The 16,651-nt window shown below is 47.2% G+C and overlaps 1 protein-coding gene across 5 annotated transcripts in view; it reads left to right on the top strand.

Annotated features, from left to right (window-relative positions):
- The window catches only part of LOC106606175 (protein MTSS 1), a 162,505-nt gene extending 154,974 nt beyond the window's left edge, over positions 1-7,531 (top strand). For 2 of the 5 annotated variants that reach the window (XM_082959183.1, XM_082959182.1), the window contains 3 exons: positions 496-792; positions 2,964-3,129; positions 6,380-7,531. In XM_082959183.1, coding sequence (XP_082815309.1) covers positions 496-792; positions 2,964-3,129; positions 6,380-7,017 — 1,101 coding nt within the window. In that variant the 3' untranslated portion in view covers positions 7,018-7,531. The remainder of the gene's footprint in view (positions 1-495; positions 793-2,963; positions 3,130-6,379) is intronic. The other 3 variants (XM_082959180.1, XM_082959179.1, XM_082959181.1) reach the window with 2 other exon arrangements.
- Positions 7,532-16,651: the final 9,120 nt, after the last annotated feature.

Below are 16,651 nucleotides of genomic sequence, written 5' to 3'. Positions count from 1 at the left end.
GGAGGTGAACTCAGCTATGTTTCTGTATCCTGTAGGACTGAGTAGAGGAGGTGAACTCAGCTATGTTTCTGTATCCTGTAGGACTGGGTAGAGGAGGTGAACTCAGCTGTGTTTCTGTATCCTGTAGGACTGAGTAGAGGAGGTGAACTCAGCTATGTTTCTGTATCCTGTAGGACTGGGTAGAGGAGGTGAACTCAGCTATGTTTCTGTATCCTGTAGGACTGGGTAGAGGAGGTGAACTCAGCTATGTTTCTGTATCCTGTAGGACTGGGTAGAGGAGGTGAACTCAGCTATGTTTCTGTATCCTGTAGGACTGGGTAGAGGAGGTGAACTCAGCTATGTATCTGTATCCTGTAGGACTGGGTAGAGGAGGTGAACTCAGCTATGTTTCTGTATCCTGTAGGACTGGGTAGAGGAGGTGAACTCAGCTATGTTTCTGTATCCTGTAGGACTGGGTAGAGGAGGTGAACTCAGCTATGTTTCTGTATCTTGTAGGACTGGGCTAAGCCAGGACCCTATGACCAGCCCATGGTGAACACCCTTAGAAGGAGGAAGGACAAGGATCCTGTACCAGCAGACACCAGCTATGTACCACTACCTGCTGGAGTCATCCCAGCACCAGGGGGCAGGAGTCTACCACCTCCTGCTGGAGTCATCCCAGCCCCAGGGGGCAGGAGCCTACCACTACCTGCTGGAGTCATCCCAGCACCAGGGGGCAGGAGTCTACTACTACCTGCTGGAGTCATCCCAGCACCAGGGGGCAGGAGTCTACCATTACCTCCACCACCCAAGGTCAGCTGGACACATGCTTTAACTTCTCAGGGCTGCCTGGGACGCTACCGTCCCACCCACAGTTCACACTATTCAACAGCCAGTGAAATATCAGGGCGCCAAATTCAAAACAACAAAATGTCATAATTCAAAGTTCTCAAACATCCGACTATTTTACACCATTTTAAAGATACACTTCTCCTTGATGTAACCACGTTGTCCGATTTCAAAAAGGCTTTAGGGTGAAAGCATAAAGTTAGATTATGTTAGGACAGTGAAAACACACAAAAAAACACAGCCATTTTCCAAGCAGGAGAGAGGTCACAAAAACCATAAATTCAGCTAAAATTATGTACTAACCTTTGACGATCTTCATCAGATGACACTCCTAGGACTCAATGTTAGACAATACATGTATGTTTTGTTCGATAAAGTTCATATTTATATCCAAAAACAGCATTTTACATTGGCGCGTGATGTTCAGAAAATATTTTGCCTCCAATACTGCCAGTGGACAGCACAACAATTTACGAAAATACTCATCATAAACGTTGATAAAATATTAAACTGTTATTCAAAGAATTATAGATGAACATCTCCTTTATGCAACCACTGTGACAGATTTCAAGAAAGCTTCACGAGGAAAGCACACTTTGCAATAATCTGAATACAAGACATCAAGCAATACAGATACCCGCCATTTTGGAGTCATCTGAAATCATAAATAGCATTAGAAATATTCACTTACCTTTGATGATCTTCATCAGAAGGCACTTCCAGAAATCCCAGGTCCACAATAAATGTTGTTTTGTTCGATAAAGTCCATAATTTATGTCCAAATACCTCCTTGTTGTTTGCGCGTTCAGTAAGCTACTCCAATGTAGGAAGCGCAGCCAAAATGTCATGACGAAAAGTCAAAAAAAGTTATATTTACGTTCGTTCAAACATGTTGTATAGCATCAATCTTTAGGGCCTTTTTAACTTAGAGCTTCAATAATATTCCAACCGGACGATTCCAATGTCTTGAAAAACGTTATGGAACACAGCTAACTCTCACGTGAATGCGCGCCAATGAAGTCATGTCCTTTCCCGAGTCAACAACTTCCAACTTCCTTTGTTCGCTCTCTGTTCACCATAGAAGCCTCAAACAACTTTCTAAAGACTGTTGACATCTAGTGGAAGCCTTAGGAAGTGCAAAATGAACCCTAAGTCACTGTGTGTTAGATAGACAATGACTTAAAAAGACTACATGCATCAGATTTTCCACTTCCTGGTTGGATTTTTCTCAGGTTTTTTGCCTGCCATATGAGTTCTGTTATACTCACAGACATCATTCAAACAGTTTTAGAAACTTCAGAGTGTTTTCTATCCATATTCTAGTTTCTGGCCCAGAGTAGTAACCAGTTTAATTTGGGTACGTTTTTCATCCGGCTGTGAAAATACTGCCCCTAGCCCAGACAGGTTAATCTATATTTTATACAAATGTCTGAAGCAAGTCACACAATTTTTCTTGAAATGTCTAGTTTGACTGTGTGTGTGTGGTGTGTGTGTGTGTGCATCTGTCCATTGTGTGATTCAATGTCTGTGATATATTTAGGTAATAAGGTACCTTGGGGGTTTGTGGTATATGGCCACTATACCACAGCTAAGCTCTGTTCTTATGCACGACGCAACGCGGAGTGCCTGGACACAGCCCTTAGCCGTGGTATATTGGCCATACACCACAAACCCCAGAGGTGCCTTATTGCTATTATAAACTGGTTATCAACGTAATTAGAGCAGGAAAAACAAATGTTTTGTCGTACCAATGGTATACGGTCTGATAAACCTCGGCTGTCAGCCAATCCGCATTCAGGGTTCAAACCAACCAGTTTATAATTAAGAAATAAGGCCAGAGGAGGTGGCCAATATACCACGGCAAAGGGCTGTTCTTAGGCACGATGATTATAAACTGGTTACCAACGTCATTAGAGCAGTAAAACTAACATACCCGTGGTATACAGCCAATCAGAATTCAGGGCTCAAACCACCCAGTTTATATTGATTGTTTTATCTTCATGCTGCACAAAGAAGGATTACGTTTTCTAACCCAGTGTGTGTGTGTGTGTGTGTGTGTGTGTGTGTGTGTGTGTGTGTGTGTGTGTGTGTGTGTGTGTGTGTGTGTGTGTGTGTGTGTGTGTGTGTGTGTTCAGGTGTGTGAGATGGAGGCCCATGAGGAGCTGGCCCTGGCCCTGTCCAGAGGTCTACAGCTGGACTCACAGACACAGCGTTCCAGTAGGGACTCTCTACACTGTTCTAGTGGCTACAGTACCCAGAGTACCACCCCATGCTGTTCAGAGGACACCATACCCTCACAAGGTTAACACACACACACACACACACTGAGAAAATATGCAAAGGCATGCATGACTTGTAGCGCCATATCCTTCTGTGTAAATATGTCAGATAAGTGTCTGGTAAAAATAGGATATAGGTACACTAAATGACCAAAAGTATGTGGACATCTGCTCGTTGATCAATCTCTTTCCAAAATCATGGGCAATAATATGGAGTTCCCCCTCCCCCCTTGCTGCTATAACAGCCTCCAGTCTTCTGGGAAGGCTTTCCACTAGATGTTGGAACATTGCTGCGGGGACTTGCTTCCATTCAGCCCCAAGAGCATTAGTGAGGTCGGGCACTGATGTTGGGCGATTAGGCCTGGCCCGCAGTCGGCGTTCCAATTCGTCCAAAAGGTGGTCAGGGCTCTGTGCAGGCCAGTCAAGTTCTTCCACACCAATCTTGACAAGCCCTTTCTGTATGGACCTCGCTTTGTGCACGCGGGCATTGTCATGCTGAAACAGGAAAGGCCCTTCCCCAAACTGTTGCCACAATGTTGGAAGCACAGAATTGTCTAGAATGTCATTGTATGCTGTAGAGTTAAGATTTCCCGTCACCCCGAACTAAGGGGCCTAGCCCGAACCATGAAAAACAACCACAGAACATTATTCCTCCTCCACCAAACTTTACTGTTGGCATTATGCATTTGGGCAGGGAGCGTTCTCCTGGCATCCGCCAAACCCAGATTCATCCGTCAGACTGCCAGAGAATGTGTTTCCACTGCTCCAGAGTCCGATGGCGGTGAGCTTTACACCACTCCAGCCGACGCTTGGCATTGCGCATGGTGATCTTAGGCTTGTGTGCGGCTGCTCGGCCATAGAAACTAATTTCATGAAGCTCCCGACGAACAGTTATTGTGCTGAAGTTGCTTCCAGAGGCAGTTTGGAACTCAATAGGGAGTGTTGCAACTGAGGATAGACGATTTTTACGCGCTTCAGCACTCGGGGGTCCCATTCTGTGAGGTTATGTGGCCTACCACTTCGCGACTGAGCCGTTGTTGCTCCTAGATGTTTCCACATCAGAATAACAGCACTTACAGTTGACCAGGGCAGCTCTAGCAGGGCAGAAATTTGACGAACTGACTTGTTGGAAAGGTAGCATCCTATGACAGTGCCACGTTGAAATTCACTAAGCTCTTCGGTAAGGCCATTCTACTGCCAATGGTTGTCTATGGACTGTGTGCTCGATTTTATACACCTATCAGCAAATAATTTGTTCTTAACTGACTTGCCTAGTTAAATAAAGGTTAAATAAAAATAAAAAGATATGTAATGTAGATATGTAATGTAGATATGTAATATAGGGATGTAATATAGGGATGTAATATAGATATTTATACCATGGCATTGTTGAATACCTGTTTGTGATTGGCTTGAAGGGCATTCTAGAGGGCATTATTTCCCTATAAAGCACGGTATATTTGCACGGTAAAATTCCATGGCTTTAGTTCATTCTTACATGTTCTATGTTTGAGCTGCTTTTTTCCTAGGCCGTCATTGAAAATAAGAATTTGTTCTTAACTGACTTGCCTAGTTAAATAAAAGTCAATGTTGCAATGTGAATATCTTGCATTGCTAAACTTTAGGAATCCATAGCCATTTCATTGGATGTCATCCTTTTGAACTGTGACCACAGATAGTGGAGGGTAAACTCCAACTCCCCCCTTTTCAGCCTCCTTTGCCAAGTAATGTTATCTGCATTAGCTATACATAGGCCGCTACAGTCTGATTTCTACTCTTCTACAACCTTATACAATACGTACAGTAGGTGGCGCCACCTCTTAAATCCTCACAGAAGAAGCCGGAAGTCCAATGTCATCAACAGGAAGTTAGTAATCATCCTCCCTCCATCGTGGTAGTAGCTATAGAATCTGCAAGCTTGTGATGTTCTTTTTGTTTTTGATAGTCCAAGGTAAACATTTTATTTTATTTAATTTGTATTTATTTTTGAATCACTTTTTCTCCCCAATTTTGTGGTATCCAATTGGTAGTTACAGTCTTGTCCCATCGCTGCAACTCCCCTACAGACTCGGGAGAGGCGAAGGTCGAGAGCCGTGTGTCCTCCGAAACACAACCCAACCAAGCCGCACTGCTTCTTGACACAATGCCCACTTAACCCGGAAGCCAGCCGCACCAATGTGTCGGAGGAAACACCGTACACCTGGCGACCGTGTCAGCGTGCACTGCGCCCGGCCCACCACAGGAGTCGCTAGAGCAACTAGGACATCCCTGCCGGCCAAACCCTCCCCTAACCTGGACGACACTGGGCCAATTGTGCGCCGCCCCATGGGTCTCCCGGTCGCGGCCCGGCTGCAACAGAGCCTGGACTCGAACCAGGATCAGCTAGCACTGCGATGCAGAGCCTTAGACCACTCCACAACTCGGGAGGCCCATAAAATGAATTTTTTTATTAAAAAAAACATCTTATTCAATATTTTTAAGGTAGACTTATTGTGCTGTTTTGTTTTATTTTAGTTTTTGTCTTAATTAGTTTGGACCCCAGGAAGAGTAACTTCTGTCTTGACAGGAACTAATGGGGATCCATAATAAACCCCAGGAAGAGTAGCTTCTGTCTTGACAGGAACTAATGGGGATCCATAATAAACCCCAGGAAGAGTATCTGCTGTCTTGACAGGAACTAATGGGGATCCATAATAAACCCCAGGAAGAGTAGCTTCTGTCTTGACAGGAACTAATGGGGATCCATAATAAACCCCAGGAAGAGTAGCTTCTGTCTTGACAGGAACTAATGGGGATCCATAATAAACCCCAGGAAGAGTAGCTTCTGTCTTGACAGGAACTAATGGGGATCCATAATAAACCCCAGGAAGAGTAGCTTCTGTCTTGACAGGAACTAATGGGGATCCGTAATAAACCCCAGGAAGAGTAGCTTCTGTCTTGACAGGAACTAATGGGGATCCATAATAAACCCCAGGAAGAGTAGCTGCTGCCTTGGCAGGAACTAATGGGGATCCATAATAAACCCCAGGAAGAGTAGCTGCTGCCTTGACAGGAACTAATGGGGATCCATAATAAACCCCAGGAAGAGTAGCTGCTGCCTTGGCAGGAACTAATGGGGATCCATAATAAACCCCAGGAAGAGTAGCTGCTGCCTTGGCAGGAACTAATGGGGATCCATAATAAATAAATACAAAATAATAATAAATAATGTCCTAACATGTCTCTCTCTCTCTCTCCCTCTCCCTCCCTCTCTCCCTCTCTGTTTGTTCCAGTGTCAGACTACGACTATTTCTCCATGGGAGGGGACCAGGAGTTTGACCAGCAGGAGTTTGACAAATCATCCACCATCCCCCGTAACAGTGACATCAGCCAGTCCTACCGTAGGATGTTCCAGTCCAAGAGACCAGCGTCCACCGCCGGCCTACCTTCTACAGCCGGCTCCGTCATCATGACCCCTGGGGTCGCCACCATCCGCCGCACGCCCTCCACCAAGCCCTCGGCCCGCCGTGGGACCACCGGCCCCATCCCCATCCGAACCCCCGTCATCCCAGTCAAGATCCCCACCGTGCCTGGCCTAGTTGGGGGAGGATTCCCTGGGGGCCTGGGGGTTCCTGGAGGACCAGGAGTAGGGGCGGAGGAACCAGAGGAGGCCCAGAGCCCTGAGTCTCCAGCCCAGGGAGAGGAGGGGGAGCTGGGTGTACTTCCCCTGGCGTTCTGGAGTGGTCAAGCAACCACCAACCCTCCCCTAGCCCCTCACCAGCATGGGGTCCAGTGTCAGGGCGAGGGGGGGTCCCTGGAGGATGGGGAGGTTATGGATGGTCAGGGGGGAAACATGCTGCTGGTTATCCAGAGAGGGGTCAAGCTGAAGAGGACCAATACCAACGATCGCTCAGCACCGCGCATCGTATAAGAGGAGAGCCACCGTGGCACCATGCAGCATCAGAGGAGGGTATCCTGCCTAGCTGTACCTAGCTAGCCTACCGCCTGCCCATTGACAGGACAAACAGGACAGAACTCATGTCCACTGCGCTAAGGGGGTCTCCTGTATACTACTTACCGTCCAGCTGCCTCACTGACAGACAGGACAGAACAGAAGTCATGTCCATTCCAAGTGATGCTGTGTGTGGTGACAGACAGAGCTCTACACGTCGTCTCAGACGGTGCAGAAGCTGCTCTCTTGTTGGACAGACAGTGGAGCAGCACAGACTTGTGTTAATTATGTTCTCTTTTAGTTCTGAATATGGAAATAATTATGCATGGTATTTTTATCTTTGTTGCTTCCTGGGGCCCTGTTCTGTTGACTCTAGTCCTCCCACCTCCCGTTCCTCCCCTCCTCAGTTTTGTTGACTCTAGTCCTCCCACCCCCATTCCTCCCCTCCTCAGTTCTGTTGACTCTAGTCCTCCCACCCCCATTCCTCCCCTCCTCAGTTCTGTTGACTCTAGTCCTCCCACCCCCATTCCTCCCCTCCTCAGTTCTGTTGACTCTAGTCCTCCCACCCCCATTCCTCCCCTCCTCAGTTTTGTTGACTCTAGTCCTCCCACCCCCGTTCCTCCCCTCCTCAGTTTTGTTGACTCTAGTCCTCCCACCCCCGTTCCTCCCCTCCTCAGTTCTATTGACTCTAGTCCTCCCACCCCCGTTCCTCCCCTCCTCAGTTCTGTTGACTCTAGTCCTCCCACCCCCGTTCCTCCCCTCCTCAGTTCTATTGACTCTAGTCCTCCCACCCCCATTCCTCCCCTCAGTTCTATTGACTCTAGTCCTCCCACCCCCGTTCCTCCCCTCCTCAGTTCTGTTGACTCTAGTCCTCCCACCCCCGTTCCTCCCCTCCTCAGTTCTGTTGACTCTAGTCCTCCCACCCCCGTTCCTCCCCTCCTCAGTTCTATTGACTCTAGTCCTCCCACCCCCATTCCTCCCCTCAGTTCTGTTGACTCTAGTCCTCCCACCCCCGTTCCTCCCCTCAGTTCTATTGACTCTAGTCCTCCCACCCCCGTTCCTCCCCTCCTCAGTTTTGTTGACTCTAGTCCTCCCACCCCCGTTCCTCCCCTCCTCAGTTCTATTGACTCTAGTCCTCCCACCCCCATTCCTCCCCTCCTCAGTTCTGTTGACTCTAGTCCTCCCACCCCCATTCCTCCCCTCCTCAGTTCTGTTGACTCTAGTCCTCCCAACCCCATTCCTCCCCTCCTCAGTTCTGTTGACTCTAGTCCTCCCACCCCCATTCCTCCCCTCCTCAGTTTTGTTGACTCTAGTCCTCCCACCCCCGTTCCTCCCCTCCTCAGTTTTGTTGACTCTAGTCCTCCCACCCCCGTTCCTCCCCTCCTCAGTTCTATTGACTCTAGTCCTCCCACCCCCGTTCCTCCCCTCCTCAGTTCTGTTGACTCTAGTCCTCCCACCCCCGTTCCTCCCCTCCTCAGTTCTATTGACTCTAGTCCTCCCACCCCCATTCCTCCCCTCAGTTCTATTGACTCTAGTCCTCCCACCCCCGTTCCTCCCCTCCTCAGTTCTGTTGACTCTAGTCCTCCCACCCCCGTTCCTCCCCTCCTCAGTTCTGTTGACTCTAGTCCTCCCACCCCAGTTCCTCCCCTCCTCAGTTCTGTTGACTCTAGTCCTCCCACCCCCATTCCTCCCCTCCTCAGTTCTGTTGACTCTAGTCCTCCCACCCCCGTTCCTCCCCTCCTCAGTTCTGTTGACTCTAGTCCTCTCACCCCCGTTCCTCCCCTCCTCAGTTCTGTTGACTCTAGTCCTCCCACCCCCGTTCCTCCCCTCCTCAGTTCTGTTGACTCTAGTCCTCCCACCCCCGTTCCTCCCCTCCTCAGTTCTGTTGACTCTCGTCCTCCCACCCCCATTCCTCCCCTCATCAGTTCTGTTGACTCTAGTCCTCCCACCCCCGTTCCTCCCCTCCTCAGTTCTGTTGACTCTAGTCCTTCCACCCCCGTTCCTCCCTCCTCAGTTCTATTGACTCTAGTCCTCCCACCCCCGTTCCTCCCCTCCTCAGTTCTGTTGACTCTAGTCCTCCCACCCCCGTTCCTCCCCTCCTCAGTTCTGTTGACTCTAGTCCTCCCACCCCCGTTCCTCCCCTCCTCAGTTCTGTTGACTCTAGTCCTCCCACCCCCGTTCCTCCCCTCCTCAGTTCTATTGACTCTAGTCCTCCCACCCCCGTTCCTCCCCTCCTCAGTTCCAAGGTGCCAAATTATTTGAAGCTATTGAAAGGACTGTTATATTGTGAAGATTGTGGCATCTTAGTGACACAACTATCAGGGGCACCAAGCTGTTTGGTATGTAAACCCATTTCATGTTTCAATGTCATATTTTCAGATCTACTGTACACAATAGCTGTTGTAGCAGGGTTTATGTTATGCTCAGTGTTTCAACTGTTTTTAATAGCATGTGTTTAGCCAGTTAATCAATAATCTCTTGGTAACAACTTACTTTTACATTATACTGTACATTTCCACAATTCAGATGTGTGTCATGATGGAAGTGATAAAAGTGTCATTATTCACCAGTACAGACAATAACACTATAACAAAGGGACCTTTATGATGGGGGGCGTGAACGGTGTACACGGTCGGAATGGTTTTGACTACAAGACAAATAAAGGTCGCGTTTCATTATGTCATGTTATTATTATAATGTTATTATTATTAGGTTTGTGATTTTGTGTTTTCTGTCCTTGACATTACTGATCAGAGACGCGTGATTAAAGCCTGACCTCTGTAAAAGTTACGCTGCTTATTCCTCCGACCACGAAGAAGAAGAAGAAGGCATAACTATCTTACAACAGGCTCACAGTGTAAAGCATTTCATATCAAGTATCCATGCAGTGTACTCCCTCGTGATAATTCATTGTAAATCAACAACTTTTAAATTCCTGCTTCAAGTGGATTTCAGTTGAAGCGCTGAGCCGTAGCAGCAGATGGAAACCTAGGGTGCATCCCAAATGGCATCCTCTTCCCCATATAGTGCACTAAACAAATCAATATGTAATCAAGTGTAAATACTGTATTAACGAGACAGAGCAGACCAGGAATACATTTCTATTCATTTAGTCCCTCTTCAGTTCTTTATTTCTCTATTTGTGTACTCGCTGTACTCAGAACAGACCCGGTTCTGTCGCTGTACTCGGAACAGACCCGGTTCTGTCGCTGTACTCGGAACAGACCCGGTTCTGTCGCTGTACTCGGAACAGACCCGGTTCTGTCGCTGTACTCGGAACAGACCCGGTTCTGTCGCTGTACTCGGAACAGATCCGGTTCTGTCGCTGTACTCGGAACAGACCTCTACTATACTGGTTTCTCTGTTCCACTACTATACTGGTTTCTCTGTTCCACTACTATACTGGTTTCTCTGTTCCACTACTATACTGGTTTCTCTGTTCCACTACTATACTGGTTTCTCTGTTCCACTACTGTCCTGGGTTCTCTGTTCCACTACTATACTGGTTTCTCTGTTCCACTACTATACTGGTTTCTCTGTTCCACTACTATACTGGTTTCTCTGTTCCACTACAATACTGGTTTCTCTGTTCCACTACTATACTGGTTTCTCTGTTCCACTACTGTCCTGGGTTCTCTGTTCCACTACTATACTGGTTTCTCTGTTCCACTGCAATACTGGTTTCTCTGTTCCGCTACTGTACTGGGTTCTCTGTTCCACTACTATACTGGTTTCTCTGTTCCACTACTATACTGGTTTCTCTGTTCCACTACTATACTGGTTTCTCTGTTCCTCTACTATACTGGTTTCTCTGTTCCACTACTATACTGGTTTTTCTGTTCCTCTACTCTACTGGTTTCTCTGTTCCACTACTATACTGGTTTCTCTGTTCCACTACTATACTGGTTTCTCTGTTCCACTACTATACTGGTTTCTCTGTTCCTCTTCTGGTTTCTCTGTTCCACTACTCTTCTGGCCTCACCTTCAGTACTTCTCTTCTCTATGTACATCTATAGATGAAGCTCTTTGCTTGCTTTTCAAAGAACCAAACTGCCTCATATGTAATTGAATATCTCCAGAACACGGACAAACTATTCATGATTACTGTACAGATCAGAAAATGTAGTGTAATGGCCGCTTCAGATTACTGGGACACAGATTACTGGGACACAGATTACTGGGACACAAATTACTGAGACACAGATTACTGGGACACAAATTACTGAGACACAGATTACTGGGACACAGATTACTGGGACACAAATTACTGGGACACAGATTACTGGGACACAAATTACTGGGACACAGATTACTGGGACACAAATTACTGGGACACAGATTACTGGGACACAAATTACTGGGACACAAATTACTGAGACACAGATTACTGGGACACAGATTACTGGGACACAGATTACTGGGACACAGATTACTGGGACACAGATTACTGGGACACAAATTACTGGGACACAGATTACTGGGACACAAATTACTGGGACACAAATTACTGGGACACAGATTACTGGGACACAAATTACTGAGAAACAAATTACTGGGACACAGGTTACTGGGACACAAATTACTGGGACACAGATTACTGGGACACAGATTATTGGGTCACAGATTACTGGGACACAGATTATTGGGTCACATATTACTGGGACACAGATTACTGGGACACAAATTACTGGGACACAGATTACTGGGACACAAATTACTGGGACAGAAATTACTGGGACACAACCAACAACAAGATCATTCTGTAAAGAGGCTTGAGGACTGGTGTTTATGTTGTGTTGAACCTGAAGGGACCAATCTGAACGGGAGGGTTGGGGGTCAATGCCATTTCAATTCAGTCAATTCAGGAAGTAAAGGAGTCGACCCTGACCAGGGTCAGCTTTTTGAGAAGTCGGGATCCTAGTGCTACAAATGGTAAATAAAAACACAAGAACTTTCCAATTGGTGTCTGTTGACTGTCATTTATTTTATTTACTAGGCAAGTCAGTTAAGAACAAATTCTTATATTCAATGACGGTCTACTAGGGAACAGTGGTTAACTGTCTTGTTCAGAGGCAGAACGACAGATTTGTACTTTCTCAGCTCCGGGATTCGATCTTGCAACCTTTCGGTTACTAGTTCAACGCTCTAACCACTAGGTCTCTCCCTCATCTGAAGCCTGTTTTCAAAGGGTGCATCCCAGATCAAATCAAATCAAAGTTTACTTGTCACGTGCGCCGAATACAACAGCTGTAGACCTTACAGTGAAATGCTTCCTTACAGGCTCTAACCGATAGTGCGAGAAAAAGGTGTGTGTGTGTGTGTGAAGGTAAGTAAAGAAATAAAACAACAGTAAAAATACATTTGAAAATAAGAGTAGCAAGGCTATATACAGACACCGGTTAGTCAGGCTGATTGAGGTAGTATGTAGATGTGGGTATGATTAAAGTGACTATGCATATATTTATTTATTTATTTTTATTTTACCTTTATTTAACCAGGTAGGCAAGTTGAGAACAAGTTCTCATTTACAACTGCGACCTGGCCAAGATAAAGCAAAGCAGTTCGACATATACAACAACACAGAGTTACACATGGAGTAAAACAAACATACAGTCAATAATACAGTAGAAAAATAAGTCTATATACAATGTGAGCAAATGAGGTGAGATAAGGGAGGTAAAGGCAAAAAAAGGCGATGGTGGCAAAGTAAATACAATATAGCAAGTAAAACACTGGAATGGTAGATTTGTAGTGGAAGAAAGTGCAAAGTAGAAATAGTGTACAGGTGCAGTGATCTGTGAGCTGCTCTGACAGCTGGTGCTTAAAGCTAGTGAGGGAGATATGAGTCTCCAGCTTCAGAGATTTTTGTAGTTCGTTCCAGTCATTGGCAGCAGAGAACTGGAAGGAGAGACGGCCAAAGGAGGAATTGGCTTTGGGGGTGACCAGAGAGATATACCTGCTGGAGAGCGTGCTACAGGTGGGTGCTGCTATGGTGACCAGTGAGCTGAGATAAGGGGGGACTTAGCAGGGTCTTGTAGATGACCTGGAGCCAGTGGGTTTGGCGACAAGTATGAAGCGAGGGCCAGCCAACGAGAGCGTACAGGTCGCAGTGGTGGGTAGTATATGGGGCTTTGGTGACAAAACGGATGGCACTGTGATAGACTGCATCCAGTTTATTGAGTAGGGTATTGGAGGCTATTTTGTAAATGACATCGCCGAAGTCGAGGATCGGTAGGATGGTCAGTTTTACGAGGGTATGTTTGGCAGCATGAGTGAAGGATGCTTTGTTGCGAAATAGAAACTTTGGATTGGAGATGTTTGATGTGAGTCTGGAAGGAGAGCTTACAGTCTAACCAGACACCTAGGTATTTGTAGTTGTCCACATATTCTAAGTAAGAACCGTCCAGAGTAATGATGCTGGATGGGTGGGCAGGTGCGGGCAGCGATCAGTTGAAGAGCATGCATTTAGTTTTACTTGTATTTAAGAGCAGTTGGAGGCCACGGAAGGAGAGTTGTATGGCATTGACGCTCGTCTGGAGGGTTGTTAACACAGTGTCCAAAGAAGGGCCAGAAGTATACAGAATGGTGTCGTCTGCGTAGAGGTGGATCAGAGACTCACCAGCAGCAAGAGCGACATCATTGATGTATACAGAGAAAAGAGTCGGCCCAAGAATTGAACCCTGTGGCACACCCATAGAGACTGCCAGAGGCCCGGACAACAGGCCCTCCGATTTGACACACTGAACTCTATCAGAGAAGTAATTGGTGAACCAGGCGAGGCAATCATTTGAGAAACCAAGGCTATTGAGTCTGCCGATGAGGATGTGGTGATTGATAGAGTCGAAAGCCTTCGCCAGGTCAATGAATACGGCAGCACAGTATTGTTTCTTATCGATGGCGGTTACGATATCGTTTAGGACCTTGAGCGTGGCTGAGGTGCACCCATGACCAGCTCTGAAACCAGATTGCATAGCGGAGAAGGTGCGGTGGGATTCAAAATGGTCGGTTTGTTGACTTGGCTTTCGAAGACCTTAGAAAGGCAGGGTAGGATAGATATAGGTCTGTAGCAGTTTGGGTCAAGAGTGTCCCCTCCTTTGAAGAGGGGGATGACAGCAGCTGCTTTCCAATCTTTTGGAATCTCAGATGACACGAAAGAGAGGTTGAACAGGCTAGTAATAGGGGTTGCAACAATTTCGGCAGATTATTTTAGAAAGAAAGGATTGTCTAGCCCGGCTGATTTGTATGGGTCCAGATTTTGCAGCTCTTTCAAAACATCAGCTGACTGGATTTGGGAGAAGGAGAAATGGGGAAGGCTTGGGCAAGTAGCTTCGGGGAGTGCAGTGCTGTTGACCGCGGTAGGGGTAGCCAGGTGGAAAGCATGGCCAGCCGTAGAAAAATGCTTATTGAAATTCTCAATTATAGTGGATTTATCGGAGGTGACAGAGTTTCCTATTCTCAGTGCAGTGGGTAGCTGGGAGGAGGTGTTCTTATTCTCCATGGACTTTACAGTGTCCCAGAACTTTTTTGAGTTTGTGTTGCAGGAAGTAAATTCCTGCTTGAAAAAGCTAGCCTTAGCTTTTCTAACTGCCTGTGTATATTGGTTTCTAACTTCCCTGAAAAGTTGCATATCACGGGGGCTGTTCGATGCTAATGCAGAACGCCACAGGATGTTTTTGTGTTGGTTAAGGGCAGTCAGGTCTGGAGAGAACCAAGGGCTATATCTGTTCCTGGTTCTAAATTTCTTGAATGGGGCATGCTTATTTAAGATGGTGAGGAAGGCATTTAAAAATAAAAATAAATAACCAGGCATCCTCTACTGACGGGATGAGGTCAATATCCTTCCAGGTCGATTAGAAAGGCTTGCTCGCTGAAGTGTTTTAGGGAGCGTTTGACAGTGATGAGTGGAGGTCGTTTGACCGCTGACCCATTACGGATGCAGGCAATGAGGCAGTGATCGTAGCAGTAGCGTAAGAGGGGTTGGTGGGTGGTGGGACACAATGCAGATAGCCCAGTTAGCCACTGTGCGGGAGCACTGGTTGGTCGGGCCAATTGAGGTAGTATGTACATGGATGTATAGTTAAAGTGACTATGCATATAAGATAAACCGAGAGTAGCAGCAGCGTAAAATGCAAATAGTCCGGGTAACCATTGGTTCCCTGTTCAGAAGTCTTATGGCTTGGGGGTAAAAACTGTTGAGAAGCCTTTTTGTCCTAGACTTGGCACTCCGGTACCGCTTGCCATGCGGTAGTAGAGAGAACAGTCTATGACTGGGGTGGCTGGGGTCTTTGACCATTTTTATGGCCTTCCTCTGTCACCACCTGGTGTAGAGGTCCTGGATGGCAGGCAGCTTTGCCCCAGTGATGCATTGGGCCGTACGCACTACCCTCTGAAGTGCCTTGCGGTCATTGGCCGAGCAATTGCCGTACCAGGCAGTGATGCAACCGGTCAGGATGCTCTCGATGTTGCAGCTGTAGAAGCTTTTGAGGATCTCAGGACCCATGCCAAATCTTTTTAGCTTCCTGAGGGGGAATAGGCTTTGTCGTGCCCTCTTCACGACTGTCTTGGTGTGTTTGGACCATTCTAGTTTGTTGTTTATGTGGACACCAAGGAATTTGAAGCTCTCAACCTGCTCCACTAAAGCCTCGTCGATGAGAATGGGGACGTGCTCGGTGCTCCATTTCCTGTAGTCCACAATCATCTCCTTAGTCTTGGTTACGTTGAAGGATAGGTTGTTATTCTGGCACCACCCGGCCAGGTCTCTGACCTCCTCCCTATAGGCTGTCTCGTCGATGTCGGTGATCAGGCCTACCACTGTTGTGTCGTCTGCAAACTTAATGATGGTGTTGGACTCGTGCCTGGCCATGCAGTCGTGGGTGAACAGGGAGTATAGGAGGGGACTGAGCACGCACCCCTGGGGAGCTCCAGTGTTGAGGATCAGTGTGGTAGATGTGTTGCTACCTACCCTCACCACCTGGGGGCGGCTCGTCAGGAAGTCCAGGATCCAGTTGCAGAGGGAGGTGTTTAGTCCCAGGTTCCTTAGCTTAGTGATGAGCTTTGAGGGTACTATGGTGTTGAACGCTGAGCTGTAGTCAATGAATAGCATTCTCACATAGGTGTTCCTTTTGTCCAGGTGGGAAAGGGCAGTGGGGAGTGCAATAATGATTGCATCATCTGTGGATCTGTTTGGGCGGTATGCAAATTGGAGTGGGTCTAGGGTTTCTGGGATAATAGTGTTGATGTGAGCCATTACCAGCCTTTCAAAGCACTTCATGGCTACGGACGTGAGTGCTACGGGTCTGTAGTCATTTAGGCAGGTTGCCTCTGTGTTCTTGGGCACAGGGACTATGGTGGTCTGCTTGAAGCATGTTGGTATTACAGACTCAATCAGGGTCATGTTGAAAATGTCAGTGAAGACACCTGCCAGTTGGTCAGCACATGCCCGGAGCACACGTCCTGGTAATCCGTCTGGCCCCGCAGCCTTGTGTATGTTGACCTGTTTAAACGTCTTACTCACGTCGGCTACGGAGAGCATGATCACACAGTCGTCCGGAACAGCTGATGCTCTCATGCATGCCTCAGTGTTGCTTGCCTCGAAGCGAGCATAGAAGTGATT

The sequence above is a fragment of the Salmo salar genome, chromosome 02 (genome assembly GCF_965601325.2).
Source record: "Salmo salar chromosome 02, fSalSal1, whole genome shotgun sequence".
In the NCBI taxonomy this organism is placed as follows: Eukaryota; Metazoa; Chordata; class Actinopteri; order Salmoniformes; family Salmonidae; genus Salmo; species Salmo salar.
Note: the sequence above shows the minus strand (reverse complement) of the source record. Positions and strands in the feature narration are given on the sequence as shown.